The sequence below is a fragment of the Pipistrellus hanaki genome (genome assembly GCF_964339955.1).
Source record: "Pipistrellus hanaki genome assembly, chromosome: 1".
NCBI lineage: Eukaryota > Metazoa > Chordata > Mammalia > Chiroptera > Vespertilionidae > Pipistrellus > Pipistrellus hanaki.
Genome location: NC_140503.1, coordinates 190,066,029 through 190,084,225, shown reverse-complemented (window position 1 = coordinate 190,084,225; position 18,197 = coordinate 190,066,029). Strand labels below are relative to the sequence as shown.

At 40.5% G+C, this 18,197-nt stretch overlaps 1 protein-coding gene across 2 annotated transcripts in view; it reads left to right on the top strand.

The window, feature by feature from the left end:
• The window catches only part of NWD2 (NACHT and WD repeat domain containing 2), a 134,154-nt gene that overhangs the window by 38,699 nt on the left and 77,258 nt on the right, over positions 1-18,197 (top strand). The window contains exon 2 of one of the 2 annotated variants that reach the window (XM_084900295.1): positions 11,647-11,735. In XM_084900295.1, the coding sequence (XP_084756421.1) occupies positions 11,647-11,735 (89 nt within the window). Of the gene's footprint in view, positions 1-11,646; positions 11,736-18,197 lie in introns of those variants that run through there. The other variant, XM_084900296.1, reaches the window with a different exon arrangement.

The following is an 18,197-nucleotide window of genomic DNA, read 5'->3' as shown; positions in this document are numbered from 1 at the left end:
TTTTATTTTTTAGTACCTGGTAATCATTCATTTATGATGTTCAGAAAATACCTCCTGAGCCTCTCCTATGTGACAGGCAATGGGGATACAGCCCTGAACCAGATAAGATGGTTCCTGCCCCCGGGAGCTTCAGCCGAGTTGAAGGCCACCCTTCGTAATTATAACTGTGCCGAGGATCACAAATCCCAATGAAGTGTTACAGGACTGTATAGTGGGAGGCTAGAACTTAGGCCTTAGGGGAGGATGTAGGTAGTCAGAGAAGGCTTCCTGGAAGAAATAGCTAAAGGGTAGGTGGGAGTGAGCTAAGGGGAAGAGGGCATGCAGGAGTTAGATTGCAGCCACGTGGAAACAGAGCGAGAAAATGCCTGGCATGTTGGAACACTGGAAATATAAAGAGCAAGGAGGAAAGTGACAAAAAGTGAGGCTAGAGGAAGAGCTGGGGTCAACCCCGTAGATTCTTATCATGGGAAGGTAAGAGTATTTGATGTGAAGAGCCACCATCATTTTCACTCTTCACACGCCAGATAAATTACCGATTTATTGGATTAGCTCTATGAGTGTAATCTACAATAGAACTGGCTGTGCTACTGTTTCAGAAAGAAACAAGGCTAAGAGCAGGATTTAAAGGGTCCCACAGTGAAGGAATGATAGGAGAATATTGGGATTTAATCAGACTTGTTCAAATATGCAGCTTTGTCTCATCTGGGGCCCTGAGAGCAAACCTAAAAGCAATCACGGGGCTTCTTTGAAGTAAGCCAGTCAGAGAAAGATAACTATCACATGATCTCACTCATTTGTGGAACATAATGAACAACATAAACTGATGAACAAAAACAGATCCAGAGACAGAGAAGTATCGACCAGACTGTCAAACCTCAGAGGGAAGGCAGGGGAGAGTGGGGGTAAAGGGGAGAAATCAACCAAAGGACTTGTATGCATGCATAAAAGCCTAACCAATGGACACAGACACCAAGGGGGTGAGGGCATGAGTCGGGGGAGAGGCCGAGTTGGGGGCAGATTTTGGGAGGATGAGGACACATATGTAATACCTTAATCAATAAAGGGGAAAAAAGACCATACCCGAAAAAGAAAGGAAGGAAGGAAGGAAGGAAGGAAGGAAGGAAGGAAGGAAGGAAGGAAGGAAGGGAGGGAGGGAGGGAGGGAGGGAGGGAGGGAGGGAGGGAGGAAGGAAGGGAGGAAGGAAGGGAGGAAGGAAGGGAGGGAAATGAAAAGAAAGGAAGAAAGAAAACAAAGGCTTGAATTTAGCCTTCTCCCTCTGAGGCCCCAAGCAGCCCAGGGCATACTGCAGTGATAACTACACTTACTAGCAGTTAGTTAGTAGTTAGTTCAGTAGTAGTTAAGTAACTAAAGGTGGCCAGATTCTTACCTTCCTATCACTTTGACTTTCTTGCATTATTTAGTAACTTGTAATAAAATTAAGTTGCTGTAACAAAAATAATCTAAGGATTGCTGTGAGACAAAAAAAAAAACACAAACAAATAAAAAAAAAACCCTAACATTATGTTTATCTCAAATAAAATTATATAGGGGGAAAATCTCCAGTGATTCAGCTGCTGTATTGAATTGCATGCCATTGCTGATAAAATCTCCATTACCTTTTTGTAAATTTAATTTTAATTACATCAGTCTAGTGGGCTCCATGCAGATATTTACTTTTAGTATAATGGATTTTTAAGGTAAAATGTTCCATGAAAGCATTGAGCATTGAATATTTCATTTGAAAGCAAATGCTGAAAGTATTTTTGTAACGTTCAGTATCGATACTTTGGAAAAAAGAAACGTGAAAACATCCTGTAATGGATTAAAAGGAAACATATACAACTTTTAGCTCTGAGTAGTATTTAGAAGTTCACACTAATAATAATAATATATTATTCATAAATGCATTAGCGTGAGAGGATAACCTTATTAAAACTTTTGTTTTGCTGTTGTCTTCTGTGTAAACTGTATTAATGTTCTTCTTACGGTGTGATGTCACTAAGATAATCGTCCCCATTAGTGATGAGACCAGATAAACACATCCATAAATCTCCAACAATCAAGGTATTCAAACTCTTTTCAAAACATTAAAATTAAGACCACTGGACTAGGTTATTCATCTGAACAGGATCACACAGCTTTCGTTTGTTTTTAATGTCACTATCAGATCTAACAATCCTTGAATATTTCAAAGGGAATACATTTTAACGTACTTTAGTACATTTGATGACTTCTCCTGTTAGCCCCAGCAATGAGGTTCAATCCCTTAGGACAGTGGTCGGCAAACTCATTAGTCAACAGAGCCAAATATTACGTGATAGTACAACAATCGAAATTTCTTTTGAGAGCCAAATTTTTTAAACTTAAACTTCTTCTAACGCCACTTCTCCAAAATAAACTCACCCAGGCTGTGGTATTTTGTGGAAGAGCCACACTCAAGGCACCAAAGAGCCGCATGTGGCTCGAGAGCCGCAGTTTGCCGACCATAGCCTTAGAAGATCGAAGTAGAGGACTGGGGCCAGCGAGTCTTACCTGGCTCACCTCCTATCCCAAACTCCCATCTGAGCAGGTATCAAGACACTGAGGTACCCTGACATACATGGAGTTCCAAACTGAATTCTACTCACTTTCAAGTCATTGCTTCCCTGAAATCTTTGCCCAACTTGGGACTCAGAATTAGCCTTGCGTCTAGAATGTGCTGCATTCAGTTCAATGTGGGATTGTTTTCTGTGTCCAGTAGGGACCTAAGTTTTAACTCTGTCTAAAATACAAGTTCCTTTGGGTTGGAGGCCGTGCTGTGTTTCCTTTGATGTCCTGACACCCCTGAGTGTTGGGACCAGTGGAGGACTGGCTCATTGATGAAATACCCCACAGCGCAGGCCAGCCAGGGGCAGGTGGCCCTGTCAGTGAACGGACAGCGGCCCTGCGACTGACCTGAAAGATCTTTTTCTTTCTGTTCACTGAAACGTGGGCTGGATTGCTTTTGTTCTGTATGTTCCTCTGTATGGATTCTGGTCTTTCCCATTTGATTATGAGAGAGAATTGCTGTTACAACCCCAACTCCCAGTACACAGAGGAACCTCAAAAGACTATCACTGTCAGACTGATTATAATATAACCCCACAGGTTATGCTACGTCAAACTGTAACACTCGAGGTGCCACAGATATATAATGCACTTTTTAAGCCTTTCTCATTTTGCTCATGCTGCTACGGCTTCTACAAGGTATTTCTTCCTTTCTGTCTGACAAAAATCATGGCTATCTTTCAAGTCCTAAGCTAATTGTCATCTCCTAAGTTCAACTCTCCCCGACTATCGCACAAAAGCAAGAATCCCTCTCTGTGTGCTTCAGTAGAATCCTTCGTATACCTCTGTTCCAGAACCATTAGGGATGCCATGCTTACCTGACTGCTGTTTGGCCCCAATATATTTGAGCGCTGAGGGCTAGGCTGCATGCGCCTGTGTGTCTTTTATTTTGAAAGAAACACTAGCAGTCAGTAAATTTTAATGTGGCAACAAGCCCTTGTTGAGAACGGTATGTGTGTGAAATCATACTACTGGAGTGTGAAATTCAGATTATATATTAGTTGAATGAGTAGATCTGAGGTGCCATGTTTAGCTCTAAGTTTTTTTTAAAATAGACTTCAACACGAAAGGAAGAGAATAATTAGAGATGAATTATGCTAATTTGAAGAATTTTTTTTCTTCTGAAAATAGCAAAGTGTGCTGGGACTTTTATAGGGAATGTACTGGATCTATACATCCATTTGGAGAATCTCAAACCTGTAATTGGTGAGGATTTCCAGTTAGCCATCTGGAGTCTTCCAGTCCATGAGGACGAAATGTCTCTCCCTTTTGATCTTATTTCTTTCTGTAAAGTTTTATAGTGTGTAATTTAGATCTTGCACTTCTTTTGTTAATTTTTTTTAGTGTTTTATTATATTAATGCTATTGTAAATATAATTGTTTTTTATTTAATTTTGGGGTTGTTTTATTATGAAATACTGATTTTGTATAATATATTCAATGACCTTGCTGAACTATGTGGGAACCATACCAGAGTATGCCAGATGCTCAAGGCCAGTTGGAATATTGAGGCCTTGTTTTTAGTACGCCAGATGTCCAAGCCCACTGTGAGCATGGAAATCTTAATCAGGGTGTCCCAAGGACTGTACACAGGTGCAAGGCCACAGTAATCTCACGGTACTCTGCAAAAGCGTGCCCTTCCATCATCTAACATAGTGAGGTCACTATTTTGGAAAGAAGCCTCTTTTGTCTGAGTAGTATTAAGGTACGTTATTCACCAATAAGGTGAGTAACGTTGGTGAGTCAAGGTTCATTTTCTATGCTTCTTCATCCTGTTCCCTTCCCCCTTAATATTTTCCTCAACACACTAAATGTTTTCTCTTTGAATGCACCAGCACTTAAGACTTATAAAAACTATTTTGTTCTATTGTTCTGTTTCAAAAATAAATAAATAAAAATACGTTATGGAGGCTACTGAAGTTAGAGAACTCAGATGGGCTACTATGAGAGGCGGTGGGTCTAGAGGCAGTGGACAGCTGCTCAGATAATGGCTGTGGGGACAGGGACTACTGCTTTGTGGGAAAGATGATTTGTTACCTAGCTGGTGTGAGGCTACCTGCTGTATAGGACTTTGCTTTGAAGGACTGTTTTGTCTAGTGGCTCCCTGTTTACACTGGCTGCATGGCCACTGGCTCTTACGATAAAGACTCTCTTGTATATCCACAACTGCTCATATTGTCTGTACCTTCTGAGTCTCAACAACTTATTGATTCTTGGTTGTTTTTCCCCCCTCTGGGTTCCTCAAGATTTTCTGAATATAAGATCTTGTCATCAGCAAATAAAAATTGTTTTCTTTTTCCCTTTCCAATGAATAGAAGTGACAAGAAAGTGTTTGATCATAGGTAGGGAACCTTCATGTCAGACCATGAAGTATGGTGCTAACTGTAGGGTTTGTCTAGATGCCCTTTATCAGGGTGAGGAAGTTCCTTTCCGTTCCCTATGGCTAAGTTTCTGTCTTGAATGGGTTTAGATTTTACCAATTTTTTTTTTCTTCTGCACCATGGAATGATTGTCTGGTCATGGCCTCTTACTAATGTGGCATATTGCATTAATTTTTCTCATATGTTAAACCTCTCATTCTTGTAATTAATCCCACTTGGCCTTGGTGTGTATGTTGCTGGACTCAGTTTGGAAGTACTTTATTAGGGATTTTTGCATCTATGTTCATGAAGAAACAAATGCGAAGTTTAGTCATGTTTAAATCTGCCCCAGCTTTGACGTTCCACTAGGCCTTCTCGTGTTTTCACTGCCCATGGACACAGAGGCTCAAAGCCAGCCAGGAATATGCGGATAGTTTTTTAGTCTTCTCTTATATTTGTGGGTAGCCTTCCCATCAGCCAGGAATTTGCGGAGGACTTATCAAGGCCCTTGATGGCTGTTTATTTCCTTGATGTCCTTATTAAATATGGATGAAGCCACAGACTGGCTGAGTCACTAGACTTCCCATTTGCCTCCTCTGAGACCACTACCACTACTAATAACAGCGATGGGCATGGAGATTTCCCAAGCTCAGCTCCAAATCTGACAAGTCCTCTCTGGCAATGAAGTCATTGATGTTCACAGCTTGACCTTTTCTAAGATGAGAGTGGGTAATGTAGTTAATGAGGGATGGGCGAAGCCCAGGCAAGAATACCATAGACTCAACTGTTCTTACCCAAAATTCAGTTGTTTTTCATGAATAATTACTTTCTGATTATCTGCTTTATGCATTTGGTCAGTTTACATTGCATTTAAATGCTTATTTTGACAATTTTGTTCCATTTTATTATTGCTTATTGGGAAGAGGATCTGCAAGTTCCGTCATATATTTTCTATAACACCACCCAGATTCACACAGACTATTAATGTTAAAATAATCAACTAATCTTTGAAAATGACAGTGGATTTTGATTTATGTTAGCTTGAAGGAGACAAATTAATTCTTTGGTTGGACTTAATTAATGTTTTCATTAGAATAGCATCTGTTTGCTCAATCCTTTATTGAGCTCTATCAATGTTCTGGAATCTGCTCTAATTTCTGTAAAGATGTGTATGAGAAAGGCCCTGTCTTCCATGAATTCAAGGTCTAATGGTGGAAACAAAAGAAAAATAAATAATTATAATATAGTACGTGCAGTACATAATGTTACGTAGAGGTGAGCAGGGTGCTATGGGGTCACCTAGAGATGGCATGTCTGTCTCTGACTTGTAAGAATTCACAGTGTGCTGCCTTTGATTGGGACTTGGAATGATGGGAGTTTAAGCAGAGAGAATGCAATAGATAGGGAGTTCTGAACATGGAAAGTAGTAGGCGTCGACACATACTTAGTTCAGGCTTAACTTGTATTTGAAAAATACTCTGGAGGGACTTGGTGAAGAGCAGAAGATGGAACTTAGCTAGAACACACATTCACACCTGCTGAACACCTATCCTTGGGGCCACCAGATGCCAACATCCATCTTCAATGAGTAAATTAGTTCATGTTCTGTCATGATGAGGAGGGACAGATAATGAAATGAAGGAGGAGTCTTTTTTAGGTTCTCCGGGTTTAGAGACGGTAAGGGCAAAAATAGAGTGGCCAAATTCAAAAGATGTTTATGATTAAATTGACGGAGTTGGTGATACTGAAATAAGGACAGGTGACTGTGGGTGGTTGGGCACAGAGGACTTAGAGGGAGAAGAGACAGCCTCTGGGAAGCTGCCAAAAAAGAAATCAACCCAGACAACAACAACAAAAGCCAGATAAGTGTCCAGATGCGTGACTGGCTAAGGGTTCCAGGTAAAGAGGGAGAACCCAGCAAGAGCAAATGTGTAGAACCCCGGAGACCAAGCTGCAGCAGCAGCTGTAAGCAGAGGGTGTGTGGTGGATCCTAAATAAATTTTCTGAGCTGCCACAAAGGAAAAGACTTAGTCTGTTGTCCATGGCCTTAACTTTGCATGAGGGAGGGACAGTCAGAGGTTCCAAACCAACAAGATCACTTGGGCACCCTTATTTTTTTTTAAATATATTTATTTTATTGATTTTGTACAGAGAGGAAGGGAGAGAGAGAGTTAGAAACATCGAAGAGAGAGAGTCATCGATCAGCTGCCTCTTGCACACCCCTTATTGGGGATATGCCCGCAACCAAGGTACATGCCCTTGACCGGAATTGAACCTGGGACCCTTCAGTCCCCAAGCTGACGCTCTATTCATTGAGCCAAACCGGTCTCGGCTGGGCACCCTTATTTTTAATACAAATTTGGAATTAGCCCAGACACTTCTTGAAGTAGGATGATGATATTAACATTTCTCCCCCAAGGAATGCTCTACCTATGGGTAGCGCAGATACTGACAGAGACCTTCATTAACTCTGAAATCATTGAGGAATTATTTAGAAAGCAACTCCTGAAGAACCTAACCGTGCTGCCAAAGTGCTAATGTGCCTTTTCTCAAAGCATGAAGGAGCTAGGCAGATACAAATGGATGCATGACTCTGTATAAAGAGTAAATGATGACATATCTTGTCTCCGATCCTTTCTTTTTAAAGAGGTTCCTTTTCGTCGGTGACATTTTGTGACTTAATTTTTCCTGTTCCTGACATTCTAGTGTTTTTCAATTGCCAACATCCGGATTTGCTATCGGTATGAATCAGGCTTTTTTAGGTAATGAAGCCAGCTTATCTGTCACCCATCATAATTAATCCATTCTATCTTAAGTACTGTTCCATTTCCAGAGCCAATCATTATCTAATAAAAATATAAGGGACACTCTGAGTCATTGTTGTAACATTATTAGTAACAGAAATGCCTTTCAAATACATGAACAGGTTCCCTTCACATCCTTAGATAGGGTCACCGTAACTTGGTAAAGTGTATTCCTATTCTTCCAGAAACACGAAAAAGAAGCCAATATTGCAATTTATTTACTTACCTCGTGAAACCAACTTTCTAAATCCCATGGCTTTATTTCACAGCATTTCACTTAGTCTTGATTCTGTATTTATTCAGAATCAAGGAAACCTTTCTCCTTCTGGAGGTAATTACAGGGAAGCATCGCCTGTCAGGTCATTTTTGTCACTGTGCCTGTGTGGGCTTTCTCATTCACTCATTCTTTAATTGAGAAGGACTTTAATCACTGGGGATGCAGCAGTGAATGAGAAAAAAGAAGGTCCTGACTCCCTTTGAGCTCCCGTTGCAGTGGGAGATACAGATAGTAAGCAAACAAATACCAACAGTCGTGATGAGTAATGTACAAAGCATGTAAAGAGGGTGATATGAGAGAGAGTGGTGCTGTAGAGAAGGTGGCATTTAAGTGGACAGTTGAATGACAGGTGATGTCATTATGTGGTCACAGAACCAAGAACTAAGTGTTCCAGGAGGAAGTCGCAGTTAGAGCAAAGGCCACAAGTGACAGAATCTGGAGCCAAAGCTGCGCCAGTCGGGAGTGACATGAGCTGGGAATGTGGTGAGAGATGAGCTCAGTGAGAGTGAGAACTGTCAACGTAGGGAGTGTGGATTTCATTTCCATGAAGAGCTGCTGGCAGGACATAAGCAAGATAGCAATGTGGTCTGATTACATTTTTAAAAGATCAGTCTGGTTGCTCTATGGATAAGGCCTGAAGGAGCAAGAATGGAAATAGGGAGGGAGAGTCCGGATGAGAGAAGAGTTTGGCCTTGCACCAGAGGTGCAGAGAAGTAGACTCATTCTGGATTTGCTTAGAGGAGAAAGACAGCTTATTGATGAGTTGGCTGATGATGGATATATTATAAAAAGGGATACATCCATTCAGTGGCAGGTTTTATTTGTTTCATAAGGACTTCAGCATCCCCTAACCATTCTATGAAGTTACCACATTAATCATTTTCAAAGACTAATTCTTTGCACAGTTGTATATTTTCCATGGTTAGAGCAAACTATGACATGACTCTTTAGATTCCAATCCATTTTCTCTTAGTGGTCAGCTGACCTTAGGTAAGTATCTTAACTATTCTATTTTTCTGTTTCCTCTTATGAAAAATAAGGAAGAACAATTTTACCTGTATCAGGGGTGTTGTCAGAAGTGACTAAGAAAATGCATGTAGAAATGCGTAGCACACAACTAGACTCTAAGCACTCAGTAAATGTCAGTAACTATAAACTATTTCTGTCTTACCTCCACATTAAGCACATTCAGGTCTCAGTATCTAGTGGTAAAGTTACTATAAAAAAATTAAGAAGCAAATAATGTCTATTCCTTATTTTATATTCTTGCATGTGTTATTTTGATACCTTTCAAAAAAATGTCAACAATAATTCCTGCTTAATTATATTCCCAACTTCCACATCTGATTGTGTTTATTTTTATAGTGATCCTTTTGTTGTTGTTGTTATTTTGGGTTTAAACATCTGTAGCCTTTTAGAGAGAATGTTTGAATACTGTCAGCTTTCATCACTTAAAATGGGGTGAGGAAGGATGGCGTTTGATCCCAAGATTTTATAAATTATGTAAAGTCATAATAGCTTGCCCTAACCGGTTTGGCTCAGTGGATAGAGCGTTGGCCTGCGGACTGAAGGGTCCCAGGTTTGATTCCGGTCAAGGGCATATATCTTGATTGTCAGCACATCCCCAGTGGGAGGTGTGCAGGAGGCACTGATGGATGTTTCTCTCTCATTGATGTTTCTGACTCTCTATCCTTCTCCCTTCCTCTCTGTAAAAAATAAATAAAATATATTTTTTAAATAATGATAAAATAAAATAAAATCATAAAAGCTTAAGGCCCTGTCTTGGTAGCTTAGTCCTGTCTTGGTAGCTTAGTTAGTGCGAAATTTTCATATGCCAAGGTTATGGGTTCAATCCCGTCAGGGCACATACAAGAAGCAGCCAATGAATACAAAAATAATGGAAACAACCAATTAATGTTTCTTTCTCTCTCTCTCCCACCCTGTCTCTCTACCTTTCCTTTCTCTCTTTCTAAAACCAATAACATTTTTTTAAACTTTAATATACTGCCTCCACCAGTGCCATCACAGCGTGTGGGCAATGCTTAAATGTCCAGTCAGTCCTCAGTTTGGGCCACCTGCTTTCCTTTGAACTTAGGCCCATGCAGGAACTGCTATTGGAAAGACCCCTTCACTGGGATCAGAGGATAACCTGCAAGACTTTGTATTGAATCTTTGGTTTCGGTGTAAACACTGGATCCTGACACCCTGTCAGGCTGCAGCTGCTTTGCAGATGCTGGAGATTGGTTACTTACATCTCAAAACAGGCTTCAGAACAGCGGGGAAAGTCGAGCAGGTTAACACAGCATCTGGCCAAATTTGCATGGACAGTTCTGCTTGAGAATAATAAGGAAATTCTTTTAAATTGGTTCCTCAGCTATAAAGGTGGTAGACAAATGTTTCCTTGTTATGGCTGGGATTGAGGTAAATTGAGAAAATGGTACTTTTCATGAGATACCACATTAACCTCATTTTGCAAAGCTCCGCATCTCATCTTGCACTGAAGGTTGTTGGGCGAGGAGCCGCTTCTCTGCTGTAAGAATCTTAGTGTCGTCTTTGCTGCAAAACATCTTCCAGCGCTGGCTGTGGAATCTGTTCTGTGCCAAATATTCACCATGAAGGGCATACACAGCACATATTGCTTCTGGTTCCGGTTCTCTGTTCCTTCTTTCATTTTTGATGACATGGAAAATAAAAAAATATTTTATTTCCAAGCTGTGACATAATGTGGCACCTGTAAAACAATCCCTTTTCTGATATAATTGAAGTCCCTCAATCCAAGGTGGGAGACATTACTCGGTTTAATGCTGGCTGATTGACTGTACAGTTTGTGGAATCTGCTAGTTTGAGGCATTGGCTCCCACAATTTGTCTTTCCTAATTATAGTGCTAATTGCATAGATGCTGTCCTGATTTTTTTAAAAGTCGTAGTATATCTAAATATGATAGGAAATGGTGATAGAGTCTAGATTTTCTATAAGTCAGAAACTAGATTAATCTGTGTGTGTGTGTGTGTGTGTGTGTGTGTGTATGTATGTTTTGAAAGTTATACTTATTGGGGCTAGAACACCTGATAGCCCTGTCATTTTTCCTTCTACCTTGTCCAAAGACAGTGGGGTATGGCTATTTAAGAGCTCCATGTGAGGGTCTACATGGGCATAAAGAATCATCTGTGTCCCTGGCTGGTGTGGAGCGTCATCCCATGCACTGAAAGGTCATTGGTTCCATTCCCATATGGAAGGCAGCCCGTTGATGTTTCACTCTCACCTCGATGTTTCTCTCTCCCCCTCTCGCTTTCCTCCCTCTCACCCATGTCCTTGGGTGAAGAATTAAAAAAAAAATAAGATCAACTGTGAATTCTCAGCTCTGCAGCACACACAGAAGTGAGCAGTGGGGCTCCCATCTGTCTGATGGGTTTCTTGTGGGTACCTGCTCCCCCTGCTCGGTGAAGAGCAAGTCCCCTCTCTGCCCCCATTAAAATACCCCATTGTTTCACAATGCAGCACCCCAGCTTGATCATACTATTGTTAATGTTTATTTGTAAGCTTTCTTTTCCCCAGAAATATTTATATGTGGACATAATTCACTTTCTATGTGTGTGTTTTTGTTTTTTTCTACTACAGACACGGGAGCAGAAAGACAGGCACTAAGAGAAAATGTGTATCCTAAATTGAGAGAATTCTGCAGAGAAAATTATGGATTAGAATTTCAGGTAACTCTGATGTTATTTTCATTCTTAATTATGTCAGCTAATTAACTGCTGTTTGTATTTGTTTCTTGTCACAATGTGGGTGCTATTTAAGACTAATTTTAAGCCCTGAAGAAATTCCTCTAAGTGTGGGTAAAAAGAAACACTGGAAAATCTAGATAAATTTTTTTGTCATTTTCCATGTTCTGCACTGTTATGCTGTTTCTTGGACCCTGCCTGTGATTGACTTGTCTTTCTCTTCTAACCACGTTTATATGCTTTTTTGATAATTTTCACTATTCTGAAAAAGGTGAAGCTTGTTGAGCACATGCCTTTAAGCTCTGGTCTCTAAAAATGTGCTTGGCATCTGAAAAATTGGGATCAACTTTCTCACAGGTATTTCCTTTCAGCAGTCTAGCCAGTCCCTGCCTTCTGTCTTGCCTTCAGCATTTCAGGAATTTGCCATTTACAAAAAAAAAAAAAAAAAAAAAAAAAAAAAAAAAAAAAAAAAGTTTATGAAAACACAAGAGACAGTAAGTGCGCATATCATTGCTAACATTATGAAAACCCTAGCATCTGTGGACATCATTGATGTGACCGCCTAATAGAAAAGCACTTGAAAACTCGGATCTCTTGGACATCCAAAAATTGAAAAAAGAAATGACTCCTGCAACAGATTAACATTTAGGCAGACTGTTTTGCAACCTCATTTACAATGGAAATCTTCATTCCCCTTGCTAGGTCTTAACTATGTATTTACATTGTTAAGTGAGGAATGTGTACTAGAGGTTTGTGGGGCACCATTGTTAGTGGAAGGAAATTTCACCCTTCATTTGTTTCCTCCTGATCATGTATATTGTATCTTGTTAGACCTCATGATGCCTTCTGTTATGTTGCATAAAGTAATATCTCAGATTACTTCAATCTCAATACATACGAGTAATTAGTCAGCCATAGGGCTCTGACATATTAGTACATATTGAGTAGTTATCATTTTCTTGATAACTTGTGAACCTCAATTAGATTTCTTGTTGTAAGTTTAGCATTACTTTCTTTGGGGAATCTGGTTCTGCTGATAATACTATCGCAACTCTAACAAAAATGGCGATCTGTCAAGATTCCCAAAGACAGCCGTGGAGGCTGTTACTATCAAGGAAAAAATGTGTGCAAGTATATTAATCCCATCATTGAGGGAGTTTGGGTTTGTGTCATTTTTGCCAATAGAGGGAGGAAGTCTTTGAGCTACAGAACACCTTCCATAAAACATGGTATTGATTAGGACTAGTGGAGGAGAAAAACAGAGAAATACATTTTCTAAATCACAGGCAGGCACCGGAAAAGACAGAGAATGCCAAAGGAAAAACTGTAGCAAGAAGATTCATGGAGTAAATGGATGGCAAAGATCATTCGAGGCAGATGCAATGAATCAGTTGATGAGATGCTGGACAGCAGTGCAAACAGTGGTGAGCAGAGCAGACTCGGAACTGAGCCCCAACTGTCTACACTGAGTGACTTAACCTGCCAGTCCTTCAGTTCAGTATCTAAAATGGGGATGGTGACAACTTGTGGGTCTCAGGTTGTGTTTAGATTAAAATATGCAAGGTTGCATTGGCTTTCCAGCTTCTAAGCTTAACAGGAGCCCAAATAATATAATAACTGAACCTCCTAAGAATACACATCTTGGTATGGTCTTTTCTGGTAGATTATTGATCTCTATGATGATATGTTTTCTAGAGAGATGGTTCTCTTTCCAATTGCAACAAAATATGGTGCCAGAAGCTTCATGGGAAAGAAAACAAACCAATTTACCCACACAGAAGTCTAGAATCCATCCTTGGCTGTGCAGTGAACCCAGGAGAAATTAATTTCCTTGAGTTACTCAACCATCCCAGTCTATGTCATGCCCCTTGCCACCTACAGTGTTTTTCAATTTGGTTCTTCCCCTGTATCACCTCCCAAGTCTATTTACTCCTAATACTCTTCATATCTGATCTTAAGTCATGCCCTCTCCTCTTGCCTGCTGCCCTGCAGATACGTGTCCTCCATCTGGCTCCTTGAACACTTGAAGCCCATTCCCACTTAAGGATTTTGCCCTTGATGTTCGTTCTCTATGGAATGGCTCATCTGCTCATCTGCTCATTTTCCTGTTGTCCTTCATGTCTCCACTAAAATATCACTGCCTTAATGACTCAATCTAAAGTAACCACTTAGGCATGCTTTTCTGTCATCCTATTTTAGTTCTTTGTGTTGCATGTGTCAATGTTGGATTTTTTTTCTTGTTTGCTCATGCATTTACTAATTTGTTGTCTTTCTCCCTGTAGAGTGTAAGTTCCACAGAACAGGGACTTGTCTGCCTTTGTGGCGGTCATTTTCCTGGTCCTAGAATAGTTTCTCTCACAGAGGAAAACTCCATACGAATGTGTTGAATGAATGAATGAATGAATGCATGAGCATGTGAATGAAGGAAGTCTCAGCCCAATATTACTTGCTTGTGGGAGACTTCTCTGGTCTCCTGTCTCTCCCAGAATATGCCTTATACCTTTCTCTTTGCTCCCCTAAAATCCTATGTATAACTCCCAACCATTCATCCAGTTCATTCAAGACATATTTGTTGACCCTTGACCACATGGCAGTCAACATTGCAAGTGTTGGAAATACAAGAGCAAACCAATATTTTTAGAAGAGGTGAACAACAAATAAATTTCAGTGCTAATAGATGCTTTTTTTCCAGTAAATGTTTCTAATAAAGTAAAGCAGTTATAAGGGGGTAAGGCATGCCAGAGAAGGACTCAGTAATAATAATACCTTTGAGAAGAGATCTGCAAAAAGTGATAGAGCAAGTCATGGAGACATTAGAGAAGAAGGTGCTGGGTGTGGGCAACAGGGCCTAAGGGATGAGCATATTTAGAATATTCCAGGAACAGTAAAGAAGCCAAGCAAAGTGGAGTAAGAGAAATTATTGTAGGAAGTGGCATCAAAGTCAGATCATATGGGACTTTATGGGCCAAAATTAAAGGACTTAGAATTTTACTGAGTAAGAAAGAGTGACATTATATGACTTATGAGTAAGAGTCACACAAGTTCTGTGAGGTGCTAGAATGGGGTGGGGAAGAATGGTAGTAGAAAGGTGATTCGGTTAAGAAATGGTCATGATATGGACTAGAGCAGTGGTCAGCAAATTCATTAGTCAGCAGAGCCAAATATCAACAGTATAACGATTGAAATTTCTTTTGACAGCCAAGATTTTTAAACTTAAACTTCTTCAAAATAGACTCTTCTAGGCCGTGGTATTTTGTGGAAGAGCCACACTCAAGGGACCAAAGAGCTGCATGTGGCTTGTGAGCCGCAGTTTGCCTACCATGGGACTAGAGCAGGGAAGACAATCAGACACCTGGTTAAGGAAACTTTTTCATCATCTGTCTGTAGGATCAGAAAGTTATCATGGGTTGATGTGTCTTATTCATCTTCTCCCAATGATTAATCAAGTATCTGGCACATAGTAGGCTATTTGGTTAAATCTTTAATAAACTAAATTGATAGGATATGGAATTACACATACTTTTATCTATCTGTCTATGTGGCAGTCTGTTTTCTAGTATGTCCTTTTTACTTTTCAACTAAGATGATTAATGAAAATGCTTCAGACCTTCAATTCTGTGTGTAATAAATATGTAGGCTGACTGCTCAGAGATGGAAACAACTGAATGGAAAGAATAGCAGCCCCACTCAGAGCAGAGAACACACACGGCTTCAGAAAAAAGCAAGACGTTTAAATGATAGGTTATTTCACTTACCAATGTTCAGTAAGTGCCCTTACCTTTGTCAACATGTTTCTTAGAAGTTTGCCTTCTCTTTCCATGTCACTAGGCTCTGTCTTTACTCAGGCTTCCTTCTCTTAGCAGCTGAATGACAGTGGCAACCTCTTCCTACCTTACCTTACCTTGGGGTGTTTGTGTGTTCTGGTCCAGATTGTTCACAGATGCTCAGATGATCTTCCTTAAACAATACTGACCAGATTTCAATCATTGTAAGAAGCATGCTTTTTCCCCCATTTTGACATTTCAGAAATCAGGATTCGTCTTACAAATTGTTTTTGTGTCATATGTGATGATGTAATTGGCAGTGCATCTTTTTTAGTGGAATGTACATTATTGGAGCATCCTACAACTGATATTTTAGATTCCATAAATTGCTACACATTATTTCATTATTAGGTCTAGAGGAAACAGCATACATTTTTCTGTTAGACAAGGATTCAGAATCTGGGTCCACAAATTACGAGTCCTGTGACGCTGGGCAGAGAGCTTGATCTCAGACACATTTTTAGAATTTAAAGAAAATTTATTAAAAGAGGTTTACTTTGACAATAATCCATTTTACAGTTGACCTCTCTGTAAAATGAGTAGAACAGTGTTTATTTCCCAGGATTGTTATGAGAATTCAATGCAACAACACAAAGTGTCTGGCACATGGAAGGCACTCCACCAGAGGCTGGGTGGAGACTTGGGCAGGAAACCCATACTCCTTTTAGACTAAACAAATAGTTGCATTCTCTATGCACATCAGAGTTCTAGGTTAAGTTAAATTATGTGAGTCTTATACTAGCTTGACCTTGCTAATATTTACTAAATTGAACAATTAGTCTCACTCTGAAGGTTCTTCATGAGCTGTTTCCACCTACCTTTTCTCCATCGCTTCTTTCTTCTCCCACCACATCCTTCCTGGTTTAAAAGGAGCCCCGTCTCCTCCTGTGCACACATTTTTCCTCCCAACTGCCTGTCTACTGAGGAATCTCAAAATGCATTTGCCTCCTGCGTGGCCAAAACACACCGTTGGCTTTATAATTGACAGGACATGTTGTGATGCCCTTGGTCTTTTCTCCATGTTGTCAACTAATCTGCCCTTTTCCATTTCCTAGTAATCAAATGTCCGCTTCTTTCTCAGGCGAAAGGCATATCCTCTCATTGAACCACACATCATTTCCCTCAGACCAGCTCTGCAATTTGTCTAGCTCACTGCGTTTCGGTACTGTCTATCACAACTCGAGAAGGTTTTGCCAAGTTAATATTATGTGAAAATGTAACAACATCTTTCTCTCATCCATGAGTCAGTTTATAAAAAGGGGGAAGGAAGAGGAAAGAGATGGAAGAAGGGAAGGAAAATATTATGTCATAATTGACCTTCAATTGCTCCATTTTAATTGAAAATAATCAGCTCACTGCTTTTGCATCATGGAATGGCTCTTCTGGAATTCTCATGCCTGACCTCCCAAGATAGCATTGTTGTTGTTCTGTTCCTTGGTGTGTATAGACACTCTTCTGCCTAATATGTTTCTAAGTAGAGAGCAGTGGCATTGTGGGAAGATTTACTGGAGGAGCTGTACTTTGCTGAATGTTTAATTCTGCTCAGTTGTGGCTGATTACCCCAACACTGGAAACCACCCAATAAGATGAATCGTTTAATAAACAGAATCCCATTTACAGGTGACATTTAAGTGTCCCTATTGGGTACAGTCATCATGAAGCTTTTGTCAAATTCTGAACACAGGGTAGCTATTTCTTTCCATTCTCATTTTTTTTTTATTTCTTACAGGAAAGAGAGGAGAGCTTTTAACAAGTATTTGCAAAGTAAAAAGAAAATTCATTAAAAGAGGTTTACTTTGTCAATAATCCTAATATATAAAATGCCAGGGGCCATCATGACCTAAACAACCAGATGGATGACCAAACAGCAGGCTGTATGGGGTGACCAGGCTGGCAGGGGAGTTAGTGAGGGATGATCAAATGATTGAACAGCAGGCTATATGGGCCAGCCAGTCCAGCGGGGCGGGGGGGGGGGGGGGAATTTGGGGGCAACCAGACTGGCAGGGGGGGGCAGTTATGGGCAGTCAGGCAGGCAGACAGGTGAGCAGTTAGGAGTCTGAAATCCCAGATTGGAGAGGGTGCAGGCTGGGCTGAGGGGACCTCCCCCATGCACCAATTTTATGTACTTGGCTGCTAGTCTTCTATATATATATAAAAGGCTAATATACAAAGTGTCCCCTTGGGAGTTAAACTGGGAGACAGGGTATTGAATCACTTGCTGTGATGTGTGCAGCACAGAATGAGGGAAGGCCCTGGCTGGCAGCTGGAAGGCCCCGATCAGCCCTGATCGCCAGCCAGGCCTAGGAACCCTACCCATGCATGAATATCGTGCACTGGGCCTCTAGCTTTTTATAAGCCATTGAAAAGTAACTGAAACTCTTTTCTTCTACCTGATCGTTGTTTCCATCCAGCTCCCAGAATTATGATGCTGTGACCTCATCTCCCAATGGGCAGGCCATGTCACATTTGTGGTGGTGTTCTGTCTAGAAGTCCCTCTTACCCTGTCTGAAGATCAGTCTCCTTCAGGCTTGTGTCTTTCTTCCTCACTAATGTCTGTCCTAGTTCCCCAGCAGCAGATTAAGGTGCTTGGTCCAAGGAACTTTATTCATTTATTCACAGACTT